Source organism: Sinocyclocheilus rhinocerous, unplaced genomic scaffold (genome assembly GCF_001515625.1).
Source record: "Sinocyclocheilus rhinocerous isolate Xijiao unplaced genomic scaffold, SAMN03320098_v1.1 scaffold200, whole genome shotgun sequence".
NCBI classification, from domain to species: Eukaryota; Metazoa; Chordata; class Actinopteri; order Cypriniformes; family Cyprinidae; genus Sinocyclocheilus; species Sinocyclocheilus rhinocerous.
Window position 1 is genome coordinate 2937695 of NW_015641014.1, and position 19154 is coordinate 2956848.

Consider the following 19154-nt stretch of genomic DNA (forward strand, 5'->3'; position numbering starts at 1 on the left):
CCGATATATCGGCCGATATTTGGCATTTTTCAAATATCGGCATCGGCCGATAAGTTTTTCTGTTTGGCCTTTTCTGCATTCGAGGCAGAACGTTTTATTTTGATGGCGCTGAGAATGGCAGCAGCACACAGTGCTCACATTCTCCCTCTTGTTTGCTGTCGTCCTTAACAGTTCTGTCTAATAATCAGATAGAACGGTTAAACAAATGAATTAATATGTATACAAAGTATTATATTATTAGTAATAGAAAGGCAAACATTATAATACTTTCTCGTTTGCTGTCAGCATTCAGCAAATACGCATTTACGTGACGGTCGGTCTGTGTGAATTGAATGCTGACAGGAGGAGAGTATAGCTTCACTGGAGACGCGCGATCGTAAACTCGTGATTTCAAATTATGCTGCGGTTAATGCATTTGCCCACTGTCATATGTATGTAATTTTCACTGTGTGCTGTATATAAAATGAGTGTTACCTTGACTTTATTTGAAAAAATATGATTCCCATTTAGTGTATTCCAGCTGTAAGTAAAAATAAACTTTGATAATAATAAGAATCAAAATAAGGTCATAATCAGGTCTTGAAATACTTCTAACCTTGCCAAAATGACACACTTTGTCATGTTAACACATAATGCATGTCAAAGTCTGCATGAAATAAAAAATTACAAAAAATTGGTAGGCCAAATTGCTAGTCTTGAGGTGAACAATTAATCCATGCTAAATTAATCCACTGAAAAAAATGGTTTGTCTTGGTCATGTTTAATCAAAATCTGAAAATTTGCTTCCACTCTATAATGGCATTCCTTATCTGATGACATTACTTTGCTGTGAGCGAGAAATGGCAGGGAGGTGTGCTAAAATAAAACCATGCCCTCTATTTAATATTCCATTTCTGTTGGTAATTTGTCACAATACTAAAGTAAAGTTGGCAGCAACTTCCGGTTCACATGGACTGTTTGAAAAAACAAAAGAACCCCTACACCAAAATCATGCTATTGGTTGAGCAATGGATTCAGACCGACAGGGAAAAATAAGTAGAGTTCACATTGTTAAGAGCTTTAAGATCTTTTAAATGAAAAGAAGAGTTCCAACCTTATGGGCCCTAGTGAGTTGTACTGATCCCGGAGCACTCTGGCAGTGTGTTTTTCCTTTTCGGATCGCTGTCTGGAGCACAGACTGGCACGAAAGCTAGGGATGGATGGAAAAGCAGATATGCTTTTATTGTTCAGTTAATTCACTGTCATGTCAATGCACACATGTAGTTAATTTTGATGAGCAGACGAACTGACTGAAACACCTGCATATGACAAAAATCCATTTAAACTACGCATGAGAACAATCACATCTCTTGTCACGACGTCAGGTGTCCATGTTCTGTGAGTGATTCTTCATCAGGAAAAGAAGAAAATATCGACAAGGGTGAGATGAAGAAGGCTGCTCGATAAAACAGGATTATACTAGAGCGATGAGAATGGGAGGCTGTGAGTGAGTGAGAGACAGAGCAGGATGAAGAAGATTGAGGACATGTAGAGGAAGCTGAAGTGGTGAGGTGGGAAAAATGCAAATGGCAGCGTGATTTGAAATGATGAATTTAAATGAAAGCCAAAGACGAAGAGTAAAAATGAGGAACAGAGAGGGGTCAGGGAACGACTTATTGAATAGAAGACATCACGATCACTCACTTGGATCCAAGATACATCCAGTGCAGGTATATCCATGACAAAATCAGCATAATTATGCAGATGGGAAGACAAAGCACGAACCAGTTCCCAAAATTAATGACGGTGCAATCTGGGTAGTACCTGAGGAAATGTAACAAAAAGCACAGTTTAGATGGATAGACTGTCCAAACCATGTAATGCACTGTAAAACACTTCAGTTTGAAGACAAGTTGTAAACTCACTGATAGATGTATTCAGCAAAGATGAGGTTTGTGGATGTTCCTGATAATGTGGTCAGCCCCCCAATGGATGAGGAGTAAGCAATGCAAAGCGACAAGCCTTTGCACATCATGTGATCTTCACGGGTCCTGTACTTTCCATTATATGGTGGAGGCGCCTAACAAATATTGAGAAATCCCATTTTATCGGAAAGGCAAGGAGACGCATTTTGTGCATTTTAATGTCAGATTGTGTCTTTTTTTTTACTGACCTTAACAGTTTCTGGTTCGTCGGGAGCTGTCTGAACTGTCTGTGTAATCCCTGCTTCGATGCTGTAAGTGCACACAAAATCTCATTCAGTCTTAAAAATCAATTGTTTTCAATCAGGTACCTTTTTGTTCATTTTACATATGTTCACCTTTTTATGTTCTCAGATTGGTCATGCTGGGCCTCAATATCTGAAAACAGATGTTTAATAATTAAATGCTGCACAGCTCTAAAAGGTTAAAGGTTGAAATGATTATTTATTGCTCATGTTAAAGCACGGAGCTTTCATGTTACCTTCAAGCTGAAGAGCAGGGTTGGAGATGCCATTTAACTCCCCCTTGTGGTCTTTCCTGGCCTCTTCACTTGCATTCAAAACCTGCTGGATCACTGCCTCCACAATTGGCATTACCATCGCCACAGTTGAGGTGTTGCTCAGCCACATGGAGAGGAAAGCACAGCCAACCATGAACCCGAGCATCAACCTGTGAAACACATTTCACAGTAAACAAGCAGATTTAACTCGGTCCATCCTACTATGATTCATCACAACACATCAGAAATCTTAATAAAATAAAATCAGCCTTACATGCCAGGATTGACTCCAAGTCCAGTCACCAGTCTGAGGGCAATTCTCCGATGAAGACCCCATTTCTCAATGGATGTTGCTAAACAGATGACACCAAGAAGCAACAAGTGGAAGTCTTTGAAATATACAGATGCAACCTAAAGAAAGACTGTCGGTCAGTAGCTATCCTTTAGAAGTCTGGAAATACTGCAGTCAGATTTCTAGATAGGATTGTTTTCCAAGAGTAAAATGGCCAGTTCTGGAAAGTGTACCTGTGAGGACTTCATGATCCCAAAAAGAGGGAAAAGCAGCGCGGGGAGAAGTGCCGTCACAGACAGAGGCAAGACCTCCGTCATCCAGTATACAGCCATTAATATTAGGATATACGCACATTCTGCTTCCTAGTGGAAATGATATCAGGGTTGATATCCAGTAACACAAAAAGGACTGAAGAAACTGAAATCAGCATCTTTTTCATTTTTCTTGGAAAGAATGTCTTTGTCTTGGCCAAAAAAATATGTCTATCGAAATGTATTTTTACAAAAAAAGTGAGAGCAAAAGACAAAATAATTGTTAAAGACATTTCAGTATTCATTAAAGTATTTCAGAAAATATACTGTACAATTGTTTTAGATACTCAAAGAAAAGACTTAATTACATTAGTTTTACTCTTAACGAAAATTAATTTTCACATTATTTTCATTCAGATCTCCATGTGTGTTTGTAGCATATCTAACCTTTTTTCTGATGACCAGTGGCAGCGGTAGCAAAGCCAGCGGTGAGATGATGATGATTAGGGGTTTCAAGGAGCTCCAAGAACATCTAAGCCGCCTCATCTTGTGGCCGAAACGGAGTCAACTCTGGGACTTTGTCTTATGATGGCCTTTAAATAATGTGCCGCTGATTAATCTTTGCCCTGGTGCCATCCGCATCCACTGTTACTGGTCCATTCCAGGCATGTCATAAAGCCTTATGGCCATGGAGATTAAGCTTTAAGATTAGACTCCCACCAGTCATACCTCATGCAAGTCCCTTCTAACCTATTTATTTTTTACATTTTATGACCAAAGTTAACAACAAATTTGCATACAAGGTTATAAAATCAAGAGCACATGAGACATTGCCACAGACAATGACCTGGGAATTCACACTTTTTTCTCCTAACAGCTAACGTCATCGCCGTTTCCCTTATTGGGCCCTAATCTGGCACCGCGCAGGGGTCTGTTAAACAACAACCTGGGAGACTTCATAAACACAAACTCTCAGAAATCACACAGCAGGCAATAATCCGTGCTGAAGCTTGTTTCCAAAGAATTAGATCAGAGAGAAATATTTATGGAAATATGAAAAGAAAAAAGTTTTTTAAAAAAACACTGAAATGAAAAGAAATATGTAAACTATTATTTCAAGTTTTCACTGTAATGCCCCCAAGTTTGTATGGAAGTCCATTTAAGGCTTGCAGAAAAACTAAATAAATAAAATTTTGATATTGTATTTTTAATTTGTGACTTTATATCGTGCAACTGCAATTTTTTTTCTTAATTGTGACCCAGGAGCACAAAACCAGTCATAAGAGTAAATTTTTTTTCTCGAAATTTAGATCTATACAACATCTGAAAGCTGAATAAATAAGCTTTCCATTGATGTATGGTTTGTTAGGATAGAACAATATTTGGCCGAGATACAACTATTAGAATATCTGGAATCTAAGGGTGCAAAAAAAAATAAAAAAATTAAATTAAATTAAATTAAAAAAAAACCACTCCATGTCTAAATCAGACTGGCTGTGGCTGCTTTACTTAATATCCTAATGATTTTTGGCATAAAAGACAAATAATCTTGACCCATACAATGTCTTTTTGGCTATTGCTACAAATATACCCGTGCTACTTATGACTGGTTTTGTGGTCCAGGGTCACAATTGCGAATATCTTGTAATTGCGACTCTTAAAATCACAACCTCACATCGCACAATTGTTATTTAATTCTAAACAATTCTGACTTTTTTTTTTTTGTGACTTTATTTCCTATAATTGCAAATTTAGTTATTGTGTTCGCTACTTTACATTTCAAAATTGTGATTTTATCCCACAACTGCCATTTTTTCTCATAATTACGAATTTATATCTTGTAATTGCAACTCTCTTGTAATCACAGCTTCACAACTCACAATTGTTATTTAATTCCAAACACTTTTTTTTTTCTTTAAAATTGATTTCTCATAATCGTGCCTTTGCATTTTACAATTGCAACTTTCCATCCTACAATTGAGACTTATTTTTTGATGACAAATTCTTGTATTTTCTACTATACTAAAAAATTGTGACTACACTACACTACACTACAAAATGCAATTGCAAATTTATATCTCATAATTGTAACTGTATTGTAACTGCAACTTTACCTCACACAATTAATTTGAAACAATTCCATCTTTATTTTCTCTAATTGTGACTATACAGTATATATTAGACCTTACTTGTCACAAAACTGTTAATTTATTTCTTGTAATTTCTACTTTACATTTCAAAATTGTGACTTTATCCGGTAACTGCAACTTTATTTCTTACTATTGTTAATTTTCTTACTGTTTTTTTTATTTTTTTTACATTATTTTTTTACTATTTCTTATTTTTATCTGTATCTTTTATTTTTTCCTGAGACAGAAAAGGCTTCCATAACTTTGTGAATCATAAAATGTGGCAATGGAAAATTTGTGAATCCAATGGAAAAAGTCACAAAGAGCTGGCCTATGACCGGCTGTAATGTCAAATCTGTCTGAAGGTGTTGAGGTTAGTTGATGCTGTTGAAGTTATATCTTCATGACCTCCCTTTACAATTGTCATTTCGCAGTCAGGATTACCAAGGATTTGAAATGCAGAATGGTGTTTCCTTGAAATATCATTGGATAACTTGGACAGAACACTCACTTCATCCTGTCTGCACTATTACACATTAATCGCAATCCTCAAGCTCCCTCAAGGAACAAACAGAACAGCTCTATCAGAGATTACATAAAACTCCACAAATTAGTTATCAATATGAGCATTATAAAACATCAAAGCATTTTTCCAGCGTCCAAAGATTACAAAAGATTGCACAATACTGGTGGGAACAATAATAGAGAAAATCTTGATTTACCTTTGACTTACTTTATTCAAACACAAACAGTTAGATCAAACAATAACCTTAAAAAAATGTTGCTCTCAGGGCCCACCAAGTTTTCCATAATACCTCCATTTCAGCAAACAGAAGTGTTTTCTTTGTTACCGATTTAAAGGATTACAGTAGTAGCCATTACAGTTCTTAAAAACCCTGGAACCCACAAACACCTTTTCTTATTTAATTCTTATAAAAATGCTGAAGTTCCTCTTATATTCAGCAAAAAGCATCTGCATCTCTACTACCATCAACACCTAATAAATTCACCATTTAATCCTTTGTAACATAACTTGTTTTTCAAATGTTCTCCTCCCTATTAGCTGCATTTTTGTTATCACGTTCAATCTATTTTTGAAGTTCAACTAAGTGTCATTAATGTTCCTTATGGGATCACAGAATGACAGTGATAGGGCCAGTGCCAAGGAACATGATGATAAGCCAAATCTCTTAATAAAAACTCATTTTATTAAGCACAGCATATAAACTTACCTAATGGAGTCCTGTGGTGCTGGTGGTTTCGGTCACATTTGTTCAAAAGGAGACACAGGAGGAGGTTCTTGACCTTTTCCTATAATTGCAGATCTTAGATTGCTCACCTCCTGATTAGATCTAGGCTATATATCATTTGCAAAGGTCTAATTAAAACCTCTTCAACTTGTGCTTTTCAGGCTTCCGAAGTGTTCCCGGAAATAACTTTGGGTTACACTTTACTTGAAGGGGTGTGCATAAGACTGACATGACACCTTCATTTTGTAATACATTCTTGTACGGAGCAATCATGGAGGGATAATCTACTTTTTTGTCAGTCTAATCTCAATTATTTTATATAGCTTTGTACTCAAGACTCATAACATGGTAATGCCGCATTTTTCACAGGACTGTAGTTATGCTGCTCTTTTTACCAATTATTATTTTACAAAATACCAATGAAGTTGAAAATAAAATAAAAACTTCTTTCTTAATTACTGCCAAATAATAAGTAATTAGCATTAATGAATGATCCTAATGAATGGAAAGCAAAGCAGCGAGAAGCGAAAGACTTTTAATGATCAGGCCAAATTGCAAAGTGCAATGGAGTAGAGACAAAAAAACGGCCCAGCTACTCACGGTTTTAATTAACATATACGATATTCAAATTCGATAAATGATCTTGAAGAAGGACTCTTAATAAGGTTTTAGATCTCTATACTTTACTGCCCACAAATAGTGAAGCTGCAGATTTCCCTGAGCGCCCCGCAGGATTGTGGGTTGCCTCTTAGCGATTCTACTTGGTTGCATTGGTGATGGGTTTGGAGACCAGCAGGTTGCTGAGGGCAGCAGGCTGAATCTCAGCGTCGTGCAGACATTCGGCCATTGCAGGAATCTGGGAGAAGTACTTCCTGGCCAATGCGTGTTTCTGCTTGACGTTACGGATAACTACCACATCGTATGCCTGCAAGTGAAAACAGCGGACATTTGTAGGGCGGAACGAATGGCGTTGCTCTCAAGTGGTGGGAGAGACAAATGTGTTCTGTAAATGCATTACATGTCTAGAAATGAGATTTGCAAGAGTTGATAGTCATTATTTTGAAGTTCTGCTAGATGTAATCCTTTATATTTGTTGACTAAAGCCTGGTTATACATTACATTATTCTGCAAAAGTTTTTTATTCTGCCATTTTATTCTGTAGCTCTACTTGGTACTTAGATTAGTGCAATATTGCTTGAATATTTGAGGTTAATCATTTATTTCAGTGTAAAGAAAACCATTCATTCAAGAGCAGAAGTGGCTGCAGTACCTTCTCGATGTTCTCCAGTTTGAGATGTGCAGCCGCCTCGTCCTTTGTAAGTAGGATGCAGTTCCATGGGCTCCAGTCCAAATGCTTCTCCCACCGGACCAGCAGTAAATCATGAAGGTCTTTCCAGCCACTCAAAGCAGACTGAGCCCCCCACAGCACATCCACCAGGTACCGCAGGTCCTGCTCCTAATGAGGACAGGGAATGTCTTGAACACAGCATGAACTTGGTGTACTATTCTTCTTAAAGGCGGACTATGGGATTTTATTCCCGCATTCTCCACCAAAAGAAATTAATAGCACATTTGACTGATATGTTTAAAATCATGTAGACTAGCATGAGATTGTACAGAGAACTGCAGTAACTTAAAACAAGTTTTTTCTTTTTCTTGTTTGTTACTGTTTTCATATATGTAAAAAAGATGTAACTACAATATTGTTGTATTACTGTTATATAGTGTTACATCTCAATAAACAGATTGTTCAAAAAAAAAACGTAGAAAAAGTTGTTTTATTCTACTTTACGGTGGTCCATCCTGATGGTGGCAGCCATGTTAAAATCACATGACCAATAGTGTCTTTGACAATTTAATAAACAGAGGCATAATACTTCCAAACTCATTAATCACTCACCCTCATGTTGTTCCAAACCCATAAGACCTTTGTTCATCTTTGGAACACAAATTCAGATATTTTTGATGAAATCTGAAAGCTTTCATTCTGACCCTCCATAGACGGCAATGGAACTGGCACGTTCAAGACCCAGAAAGGTAGTAAGGACCATTGTTAAAATAGTCCATGTGACATCAGTGGTTCAACCTTAATTTTATGAAGCTACGAGAATAATTTTTGTGTGCAAAGAAAAAAAAAAAACGACTTTATTCAACTATTTCTTCTCTTCCTGGTCAGTCTTCGACGCGCATTCACGAGAGTATCACAACGCATGGTTGAACCACTGATGTCACATGGACTATTTTAACGATGTCTTTACTATCTTTCTGGGCCTTGAACGTGTCAGTTGTGTTGCTGTCTATGCAGGGTCAGAAAGCTCTCGGATTTCATCAAAAATACCTTAATTTGTGTTCTGAAGATGAACAAAGGTCAGGGTATTTACAGGAATCATGGAGTTCAAACCTTTAACCCACTGGGGAAAATCAACCCATGGCAACAGTTTAAAAGCAGCCCAATTTCGTGGAAAAAAAATAACAACAACCCTGCATCCAACACAAGCTGCAGAAGTCAGATTTGACTGATCACGAGCTCATTGATAAATATCTTTTATCGTAAGATGTGCTCCCTTTACACAGTGCGCGCACGATCGCGAAAGTGAAAGTGAACTGCGACTGCGAGCGCTCATTCAAAAGGGATTTAAATACCCCACATATTGATAATTAGAATGTTTGTGGGAGCGGACGCAAAAATCGCGGGAGCGGATGGAAGCATGCGGTAATGGTCAGAAATTCAGCGAGAGTGGGATCAACAAGTCCCACGTTATCATGCAGCAGTGCAGTCAGTCAGTGAGCGCTGTAACAGATGACGTCAAATCTTGCGGGATTCCATAAATAAACTACACAGAACCCCACTATTCGGACAAATATACATAATGAAAAGATGATACAAAATTTAATACCTTGGAAAATGGCATTTAAGACTTTTAAATACTTTTTAAGGGCCTTAATTTTCTCTAAATTAATTTATCAACTTTTAATACTTTTTAAGAACCCGCGGACACCCTGGAAGGTCTTACGAGTTTGGAACCACATGAGGGCGAGTAATTAATGACAGAATTTTAATTTTTGGGTGAACTATCCCTTTAAGACATGCATCATTTGTTTATATAGAATAATTTCATGTGATGTGTCACAACAAGTGAAGGAAAAAAGGCAGGTTTTGCCAAAACTGACATGGCTCTTTCCATACGCTTGAAATGATTAATGAATGAATAAACGTTACCTGTAGCAGGTAAGTGATTTTGGCTTCTGGGCTGCACTCGGCCTCAGATTCACGCAAGCACATGAGAATGTTCTTGTAAAGAGAGAAGTCTTCTCTTCGACGAGCCTCATTGTCTAAATCCATACAGCGGCGACAGAGGCCAACCGAAGATGCGTTTGTCTTCAGAGCAAAGTCAGTGGATGACTGATACTCATTACAGCCACGACACAAATAGATGTTCTTTTTCAGGTCAGCAGGATCCTGAGGCACCTGTGGAGAGCAGGGTAAATAATGAAGTTGGTTTCAAAGAGTTAGATGACCAACCAAAACTTGTTGTATTGAAGTGTCTTTAGAACTGGAAGTTGTTTACAGACCTAACAGCTAACATCACACTCACTTTGATGTATAGGGTGAAGTTTAGCTCAGTGTTGTAGTCATAAACCGCTAATTCGAGTCCAAGTCAAGACTGAGTCCAAGACCATAAAGATACAGACTTAAGGACGAAGAACAACACCATGAATATACTGTATGTTCCAAGATGAGGAAAATATGGTCTTGGACTTAAGGACCAAGACCATGAAAATATGGTCTTGAATTCAGACTCGAGGAACAAGACCAACAACCATGAAAATATGGTCTTGGAATCAGACTCATTGACAAGAACCCTAAAAAATTGTCTAGGACTCGATTCAAGGACCAAGACACTGAAAATATCATCTTGGATTCAGACTCAAGGACCAAGACCAACACCATGAAAATATGGTCTTGGATTCTAACTCAAGGAGCAGGACCATAAAATATGATCTTGGACTCGGACTCAAGGATCCAGACCAAGACCATGACAATATCGTCTTGGACTTGGACATTAGGACCAAGACCAATATATTGCTTTATGTCATGAACATGGGAGCATGAGGACTTGGTCTTAACTCAGACTTAACCCTCTTCTGATCTCGGTCTTGACTCGAGCTCGAAAAAGCTAGTTTCGACTACAACACTGCTTTTGCCACATACCCACAGAAATGTGGACACCTGAGGGTTGAACGCAGGGGTTTTGATGTACTGGAGAAAGAGGGAGGCTATCCTCTTCCTCAACCCCTCCAGGTTGCTTTTTTTAACGCCCCTCATCAGCAGGTCCACCTCCCTGTCAATCAAGTCCACTATATCCTGTGTTAGCTTGCATTTATGTTCCTGTTCACAAGAACATTTTAAAAATGAGACGAGCAAATATATGCTTCTAGAAAAGGGTTTATATTTTGACCATGTTTTGGACTACAGATTTGGAACTGACCTTTACGGTGTGTTTGAGAGTGAGAAGCACATCCAGACGTTCGTCGTTTGTGAACTGAGCCTGGGTGATGCTACTGTAAAGGTCTCGCAGCTCCTTGGCTCTGATGGTGAACTGCGTGTCCATCTGTGTCACCTTCCCATCAAATGCACGCCATTTCTTTGGTTCTGCACACTGAGAAGAAGTCATACAAAATAGTCTTTGCAATTTCTTTGTTTTTTTGCTTTTAGCAGAGATTTCTTTAAAGGATTACAACAAATTATAATAATATATAGAATGATATTATCATTGTATAAACATGTTTTGCACCTATGCAGTTAATTTATAAATTCATATTTATATTAATATAAAATGTATTAAATTCATTAATACATTTCAAGGACATTTTTGTTTACTTATGCCCAATGTAAAGTCTGGGTCATGAAGCAAAAAGAGTTCAAAAACCACTGCTATAGAGGAGGTAACATAAAATATAAAAAAAGTCTGTTCTGACTTTTGATCTAGCATATTATCAGTTAGTTATCATTAGCCACTTGTCACAAAGTGACGTTCAATGCATTTTATTACTCTGACATTTCTACCATAGCAACATTAGGTGAAGGACACAATGGAGAAAAGTTATGAATCAGCAATCTTCAAAATTCTAAACCAAATGAATCTCCTGCCATGCAGATTTATCATTTATAAAATCCTAAAATTTAAATACATTTTAAACCCATTTTAAATGTTTTAATGCAGAATTTAATCTCAGAATTCCTCCTTTAATGCACTGTGAACAAGCAAAGGTTTCGCTCTAAGCAATAGTGCATGCTCATGACGAGACAGCCGATTAGCAAAGATAAGACACCTTGTTGAGGAAGGCTTGTATGGTCTTATCCTGGTTCCTTGTGCCTGCAGCCATTCTGTGCCGTTCTATGGAGGAGATGAACTGGGTCTCTTGCTCCAGTAGAGCGCACAGCGCTGCCTTTCTCTCCGCACCAGATAAAGTGACATTGACGTGTTCCACTTCCTCTATCCTCCATTCTGACACACAGAGATAAAGAATGAGAACCATCACACTAACTTATATCCAAATCAAATCAACACATATACAGGATATCTCCATCTCAGTAAATATATCATACCAACTACAATGTAGTCATCCACAGCAAAGCAATTTAAAGAAAGAAAGAAAGAATACAAAAACAAATATATAAATATCAGATTATATTATTTAACTCATTTGCCAGTGACTTATAGATAAATTCATTCCAAAAACAATAAGTTAAAAAGTTTAGAGTCAGTAAGATTTTTTTTGTTTTTAAAATAATTCCTTTATGCTCACCAAGGCGGCATTTATTTAATAAAAAAATACAGTAGAAACCCTAATATTGTGAAACATTATTACAATTAATTTCTGTTTTAATATATTTCAAAATGTAATTTATTCCTGTGATAAAAAGCTGAATTTTCAGCATTGTTACTCCAGTCTTCAGTGCCACGTGATCCTTCACAAATCATTCTAATATGCTGATTTGCTGCTCAAGAAACATTTCTTTTCTGAAATGTGCTGCTTAATAATTTTGTGGAAACACTTTTTTTTTTTTTCAGAATTGTTCTGATGAATAGAAAGTTGGGGGGAAAAAACATTTATTTTAAATATAGTTTTTTGTAACATTATAAATGTCTTTACTCTCCCTTTTTTATCAATCTAATGTATCCTTGCTGCATAAAAGTATTACTTTTTTTTTTTTTTATATATATATATATAAATAAATAAATAAATAAAAACTGAGCCCAAACTATAATGATGGTCTACACAGTATTTAAAAATATTATACTTCAAAAAAAGAGGTCAGTCTGTGTAGGGACTGAAATGAATCAGTAAATAATTTGTTATAGTCAGTTCATTTGCATGAACCGACTGAACCCAACTATTGACTAAAAAGCTGCACACAAACATATAATACGTCCAAAAAAGCAGTAGCTTGTAAAAGCTATTATGAGAGCAGCTAATCTATTGACATCCTACTGAAAATTGTAGTTAAAGCTGAGGTTTTTTTCTAGGTTAAAATACAGTTTAATGTGCAATAATGTGTTACTGAGTCAAATATAAGTAATTTGAGGACTATCAGTGGTTCACAGATTTTCAGGAAGACCTGTTATTAAAATAAAGTCATTATTTTTGCAGTTCCTGGGGTGATTTTAGTGGTGTGGAAAATGTACTCGTCACCTTTAAGTTAGTAGCATTGCTACTTGTAGTTAGTTACTACACAAACGCTCACTTACTCACTTTTCAAGGCATTATAAAGCAGATCAAAGTCTGCCTTTGACTCCGGATTCATCCTGCGGTGATATTCATCTCTGATCTGCTGCTCTTTCTCCTCTTTCTTCCTTCTCTTTTCATTTTCCAGCCATGCCAGATGCTGCACTTTAGCCTGTCTCAAGCTGTCTGTGAAACACCTGGCTAGCCAGCGCCTGACATATGACTGTAGTGTAATGACCTGAAGAAAATATACACACATACAAGCATTTGTCATGAACAGCAAAAGCACAGAATGAACACAATTCCCTCTCAACCCCTCCAAACACACGTACAGCTCTCAGTCTCTTGCTGTGATATTCTCCTGCAGTGATGTAAGTCCCTGGGGTGATGAGTTTGTCCGCCATGTTGGACACATAACAGCCAATTTTGATCATCTGAGTTGAGGCGTTCTTGGAGCACTGCTGATCCTGGTTCTTCAACTCAACCGTCTGTTTAAAGGGAAAAGAAAATTAGAAGTATGCACTGCAACCGGATTTGAAGCTACACTGTGCATTTATTTGATCAAAAATACAGTAAAAACAGTAATATTATAATATTTTATTACCATGTAAAATAACTGTTTTCTGTTCAAATATTTTAAAATGTAATTTATTCAATTGATGCAAAGCTGAATTTTCAGCATCATTACTCCAGTATTCAGTGTCACATGATCCTTCAGAAATCATTCTAATATGCATATTTAGTGCTCAAGAAGCATTTATTATTATTATTATTATCAATGTTAAAAACAGTTGTGCTGCTTAATATTTTTGTGGAAACTATAATACGTTTTTTCAAGATACTTTGATAAATAGAAAGTTCAAAACAGCATTTAAACAACATCTTAAATCTTTTGTAATATTATAAATGTCTGTACTGTCACTTTTAAATAATATATTGTCTCCTTGTTGTAATAATTGTAACCTGTATTGTATTCTTCCTATGTTTCATTCATTCATAAATAAATAAATTTAAAAAAAAAACAATGTACTAAATAAATGTACTAAAATATGTAGTCACTGATTTAGATAACAAAAGAATTAAATATGTTTTGTTCTGCCCTACAGTTATATTTGTGGTCAATAATATTGTGATTTTGACAAATTTTATAATCTATTTAAAAAAAAAAAAAATTCAATTCAATTGTCTTGTCATTATAAAGTGAGCCAATGTTTTATAAATCATTAAATATATGAGTAACAAGTTTTTGAAGTTTTTATTATAGATTCACTCCTTTTGTGTGAGTGTTTTAGAAACAATAAACAATGGATACATAATTAAAATATAAGGGTTCATTTTTATACAAAATTTTTTTCTAAATATTTTAATATACAATATTAAAATTTTTACAATAATATTACAATACAATATTTTTTAAATATTATACATATTTTATACACAATATATTTTATATAGAATTTAGGGTCATATTTACTAAACAGGGCAAATTAGTGCGAAAGCGTAATTCCAAAACAATGCCGACGGGTATGGAAATTTCTGCGGGTGATTTACTGACAATGAGCAAATTAAAGAACACAGATGCAACATCTCATTTCCATAATGACCAACACAATCTAACGAGTGCAGCGCAACTTAGCGTAAGGATATGTTCAGATACGGAAAATGTGTTCTTCTGGCATTCCAAATAAATTAATACGTGTGGAAAAAATCCTCTCCCTTTTACCAAGCGCTCTCTGTTCTCTGCAAATGCTGCCATTTCAAGCACAAAATAGTTTAAGACATGTTTTTTGGGGGGCGTTAAATAATGGCGCAAGTAGCAGTAATTTGACGAGTGCAAAATAACTGTCCATGTAAATTTAGTAAATCCTGACAGTACTATTTTAACACCAAAAGATGGTGCAAGCTTTTAGTAAATCTGGCCCTAAAAGTTGAATTAAATAGTTATTTTTAATAAGCGAATGCTTTATATGCCATTTATCCACTAAATGATAGTTCCTTTAATTTAATGCAAATAAAAATTGAGGCAAAGAGATGAAAGTTCTGTTCATTTAAAGTGTTTTATTACGGTGTAAGGTGTCATTCACTAAGGGGTTTCGCATAGTGGAAATCAGCATCCAAGACTGCAATTATCCATTTTATAGGGCGTATAGTGTGTGTGTGTGTGTGTGTGTGTGTGTGCACACCTGTGTATCCCTGCTGAACATCTCAACACCCTTGTCAGGCCTCTTCTTAGGCATCGTCTGTACAGCAGCATGATGATACTCCGCCTTGGTCACATTATGACGGTATCCTCCCAGAAACGCTTTCCCTCGAGTGACTCTCTCGATCTCCACCACCACGTCCTGATACGAGTCTGTGTCTTCAACAGAGAGACTTGTCACACAAAGGCTTGTCTATCCTCATGATGCGCTAGTCAGCTGTAACCTTGTTTGTACCTGTTTGCACCCTGACAGTGATGACATCCGGCATGTTGTACTCCTGCTGTGGTTTGATGGGTCTCATGGGGTAATTCTCTGGGTCTAGCGAGCTCATCTCAATTTGGACCATCCCATGAGGCTGCACGCCAATGTCCATCAGCGTCTGGTCATCATCCACACTTTTTTCTAGAAATAAATAACTAAAAATGATCAGCGAGAATTGGCAACATTATAGGTTAGAATATTTGGGCCATTTTTTTCCAAGTCATCTCAATGCCAAAAAGTGTCCCGATTTACCTGAATTCACCTCTACAGTATGAGTGTATTCTTTTATTCTCAGAAATGTCAGAATTTTCCACGATCGGCTCTGACATGGCAAATTTCTCACACCTGAACGCTTAAAACATACAGTTCAATCATAAAACGATTACATCTGATATTTTTTTTTACGGCGAAATTTTTATTTTAACGTTCAAAATAAATGAGTCGAGCCTAGGTTTACACTGACTTGAAATTGTTTGACCGCTGCTATGGTAACCATGGTGCCACTAGGGATGTCCGATTCGCGAATGAGTCATCCTCTTGAGCCGATTCTTTTTAAAGATTCGGTCGAACCGATTCGCAAAGCGTTTGTAATCGTAGCATTTAAAAATTGTAAAGATGGTTAATTGGTTTATTACCCTTACAAAAAGGACCTTCATATATTCGTACGTATTATTAGTATATCCCTGTACCATGGTATTTAATGGGTTCTCCAAAGAATTATTGTGCTACTACGGTACTATACATTCAAAAAACATGGTAGGCCTACCTTGTCCAAAAATACCATGGTGCATTTTTGTTATTGCATATTAACAAAATTAACAATGGCACTTATAATCTAATAAAACGGCCATAAAGTACCAGCTTTACAATAAACAATAAGAAACCAAATTCCTGTGGGGACCAAATAATTTGCACTCGTTTTGGAACCAGTTCATTGAACCATCCCGTCCAAATGAATAATTTCACTGAAATGAATTGTGACTTCCCAACTGAAAAATCACTTGATCCTGCCCCCTGCTGTGTCTGATATGCCTCTGTGATAATGAAAAACAAACAATGCTGCAGCGTGCAAATTAGATTAAGATTAGGGTATCTTGGGGCATTTAACTGAATAAATGATAGAAAAGTGAATTCTCTCATGTGATATCACTTCCCAGAGTATGACAACATATTTTATTCAGGTGTGTTGCCTAAAAGTGACTACAATAGAAACAGACTGTATCTAATGGAATGGTATTTATTGCATGGCATTTCACTGGCAAAGAAAGCAGGTCATGGTCAGATATAAAAGCACATGTAACTTGGTGGTTAGAAAATTGACCTCGATGAGTCTAGTCACATAGGTGAGCCTGCAGTTATGCTTACTGAAAGGTTCATGTTTGTAAATATAACTAATTTTGTTGCTCTTTGCTCTGATTAGCTCCAGTAGTCACTGATGCTCTTTGATTTATGGGACATATTTTCTAGATGGGCATGTTATGTGGGACAAGATGAATGAAGATGAATTCACCGATTATCTCATTCAGCTGAGCATTGAAGAGTCTTATCATGAGGCATTTGCAATATCGAAAAACATCTAAACGAACACATTGGTTTGACTGATTAATGGATTTTTTTTTTTTTTTTTTTACTATATGTACATTTTTATGGAAACTGAATATTTAAAATAGCAAAAAGCAATACTTTCTCTCAGAACATTATATTCTTGACGCTCCGCCCGTGATGAGAATTTGAAACTGATGGCAGCAATCCAGACAGGTAATGGATCAATGCCTTCAACTATTTTGTTTCTGTTCTATCACCATAAACATGAAAAGATGCTTGAGGTTCCTCAGATTGCCATACTTGCTGAACCCCCTGAAGAACCTCAGGACCCTTCTGAAGATCCCTCAAATATCCTATTGCAGGGGTTTCCAAACTTGGTCCTGGAGGGCCAACATCCTGCAGAGCTTAGCTCCAACTTTTCCCAACATACCTGCCTGTAATCATGAAGACCTTGATTATCTTGGTTCAGGTTTGTTTGATTGGGGTTGGAGTTAAACTCTGCAGGACAGTGACCCTCCAGGAGCAGAATTGGACACCCCGTCCTATTCAAGTAACTCAAGTGTACTCAAGTATATACTTCAAGCGCTAGTCTTGCTGCAAGTCTTTCCCATATAATGGTGTTGTGATGACAAGTTCCTTTGAGTTCTTGCAGGAACTTGTGATCTCTATCTTGTAAGTTCCTCATAAAATAGTCCTTTCTTAAAACGAGCCTAGAGATCTCCAATGGGTTCCACCAGTGTAACTATAATCTTAAGAACCACTAATTGGGCTGCAAGTATTTTAATTTTTACAGTGAGATTTTTCCAAATTTACTAAATGGATTCATCAAGCTGATGCTTTAAAATGTGGTGTTGAACAAAGCTTTTACTTTTGTAATCTGTTTATGTCCCCTGATCATAAGGTCATACTGTAGTCATCCGTGAGCTCAAGCAATTTCCTTCAGCCTTCAAGGAAGCTGACAGTAGAGGACTTCTACCGCTCCATCGAGCCGCCATGCAATCATCAGGGAAAGTACTGGAGGCAATTCTGGGAGAGTCCTGAACATGGATGGACACAATTCTGATGTAAGGGTTGGATAAGTTATTGAGACTGTGTCAGACATACATATTTTTTGAGATATTTGATAATCATATAATCCACAGTCTCCAGCCAGCCAAACTTGAAGGAGAAAGGTAGGAATGGAGAGCCTGCCTTGACTTTAGCACAAATATCTTAATTTGTGTTCCAAAGATGAACGAAGGTCTTACAGGTTTGGAACAACATGAGGGTGAGTAATTAATGACAGAATTTTAATTTTTGCGTGAACTAACCCTTTAAAATGAGACGGCTTCTCCTAATATTTTGTGCACTACATATTTTTTTGTGATTATTAGTGTATTTTGGCATTATCTTTGCAACATGACATCAACAATGTCCTTTCCAATGTCTTTTCTCCTATTGCCAATCATTGTGTTCCTGCTCATTTGCATAAACTTTGATCTTTGTGGCATTAGTGGTCACTTTCACTCAAAATGCCTCAAGCACCACCTCTCATCGGAAATGAACAACTTTCGGTTGGTGTCTAACTGTCAATATTGGGGAAAGTTTGTTTCAAAATTAAGTAATGCATTATAATAGTGTGTTAAAGTAATGGATTATGTTACTTTTGCAATACATTTTCTCACCTCAGCTGACTGTAGTTCTCAGTCTCTTTCCGTTCAATATAGCAATCAATGGTTGCAGCCCACTAGGTTTTGGAACAGAATAAAGACACTATAATTGAACATTTAATTATTTAGTAATATATTCTAAAAAAATTTATTTGTTATCATTAGCTGTCACAAAATAACAATGACATTTTTTTAGAGCATTTATTAATCTGGGTTAATTAAAATTTCTACATATATACTTTAACATTTAAAGTTGTACAAATGAATATTAATTAATGAACGAACATGAATGAACAAATATTTATAAATAAACATTAACCTAGAATATTAAATGCTGTCAAAAATGTTATTCAGTGTTAATTATGATACCAAGTTCAATGACTA

At 36.4% G+C, this 19154-nt stretch overlaps 2 protein-coding genes across 2 annotated transcripts in view; both read right to left on the reverse strand.

Annotated features, from left to right (window-relative positions):
• Nucleotides 1–3612, reverse strand: part of LOC107753712 (solute carrier family 13 member 1-like) — an 8326-nt gene extending 4714 nt beyond the window's left edge. The window contains exons 1-9 of the mRNA XM_016569924.1: nucleotides 3451–3612; nucleotides 2986–3114; nucleotides 2735–2871; nucleotides 2443–2630; nucleotides 2300–2339; nucleotides 2153–2213; nucleotides 1905–2059; nucleotides 1684–1803; nucleotides 1094–1189 (exon numbers count right to left, since the gene is read on the reverse strand). Of these exons, the coding sequence (XP_016425410.1) occupies nucleotides 1094–1189; nucleotides 1684–1803; nucleotides 1905–2059; nucleotides 2153–2213; nucleotides 2300–2339; nucleotides 2443–2630; nucleotides 2735–2871; nucleotides 2986–3114; nucleotides 3451–3549 (1025 nt within the window). The 5' untranslated portion in view covers nucleotides 3550–3612. The remainder of the gene's footprint in view (nucleotides 1–1093; nucleotides 1190–1683; nucleotides 1804–1904; nucleotides 2060–2152; nucleotides 2214–2299; nucleotides 2340–2442; nucleotides 2631–2734; nucleotides 2872–2985; nucleotides 3115–3450) is intronic.
• A 3363-nt stretch (nucleotides 3613–6975) lies between these two features.
• On the reverse strand, nucleotides 6976–16367 carry LOC107753674 (IQ and ubiquitin-like domain-containing protein). Its single transcript, XM_016569874.1, has 11 exons — nucleotides 16343–16367; nucleotides 15550–15717; nucleotides 15298–15473; nucleotides 13447–13602; nucleotides 13142–13352; nucleotides 11717–11892; nucleotides 10873–11043; nucleotides 10596–10772; nucleotides 9603–9851; nucleotides 7653–7838; nucleotides 6976–7307 (listed from the first exon to the last, which is right to left on the reverse strand). The coding sequence occupies exons 1-11, from the start codon at nucleotides 16365–16367 to the stop codon at nucleotides 7140–7142; spliced, it is 1863 nt and encodes a 620-aa protein (XP_016425360.1). The 3' UTR covers nucleotides 6976–7139.
• Nucleotides 16368–19154: the final 2787 nt, after the last annotated feature.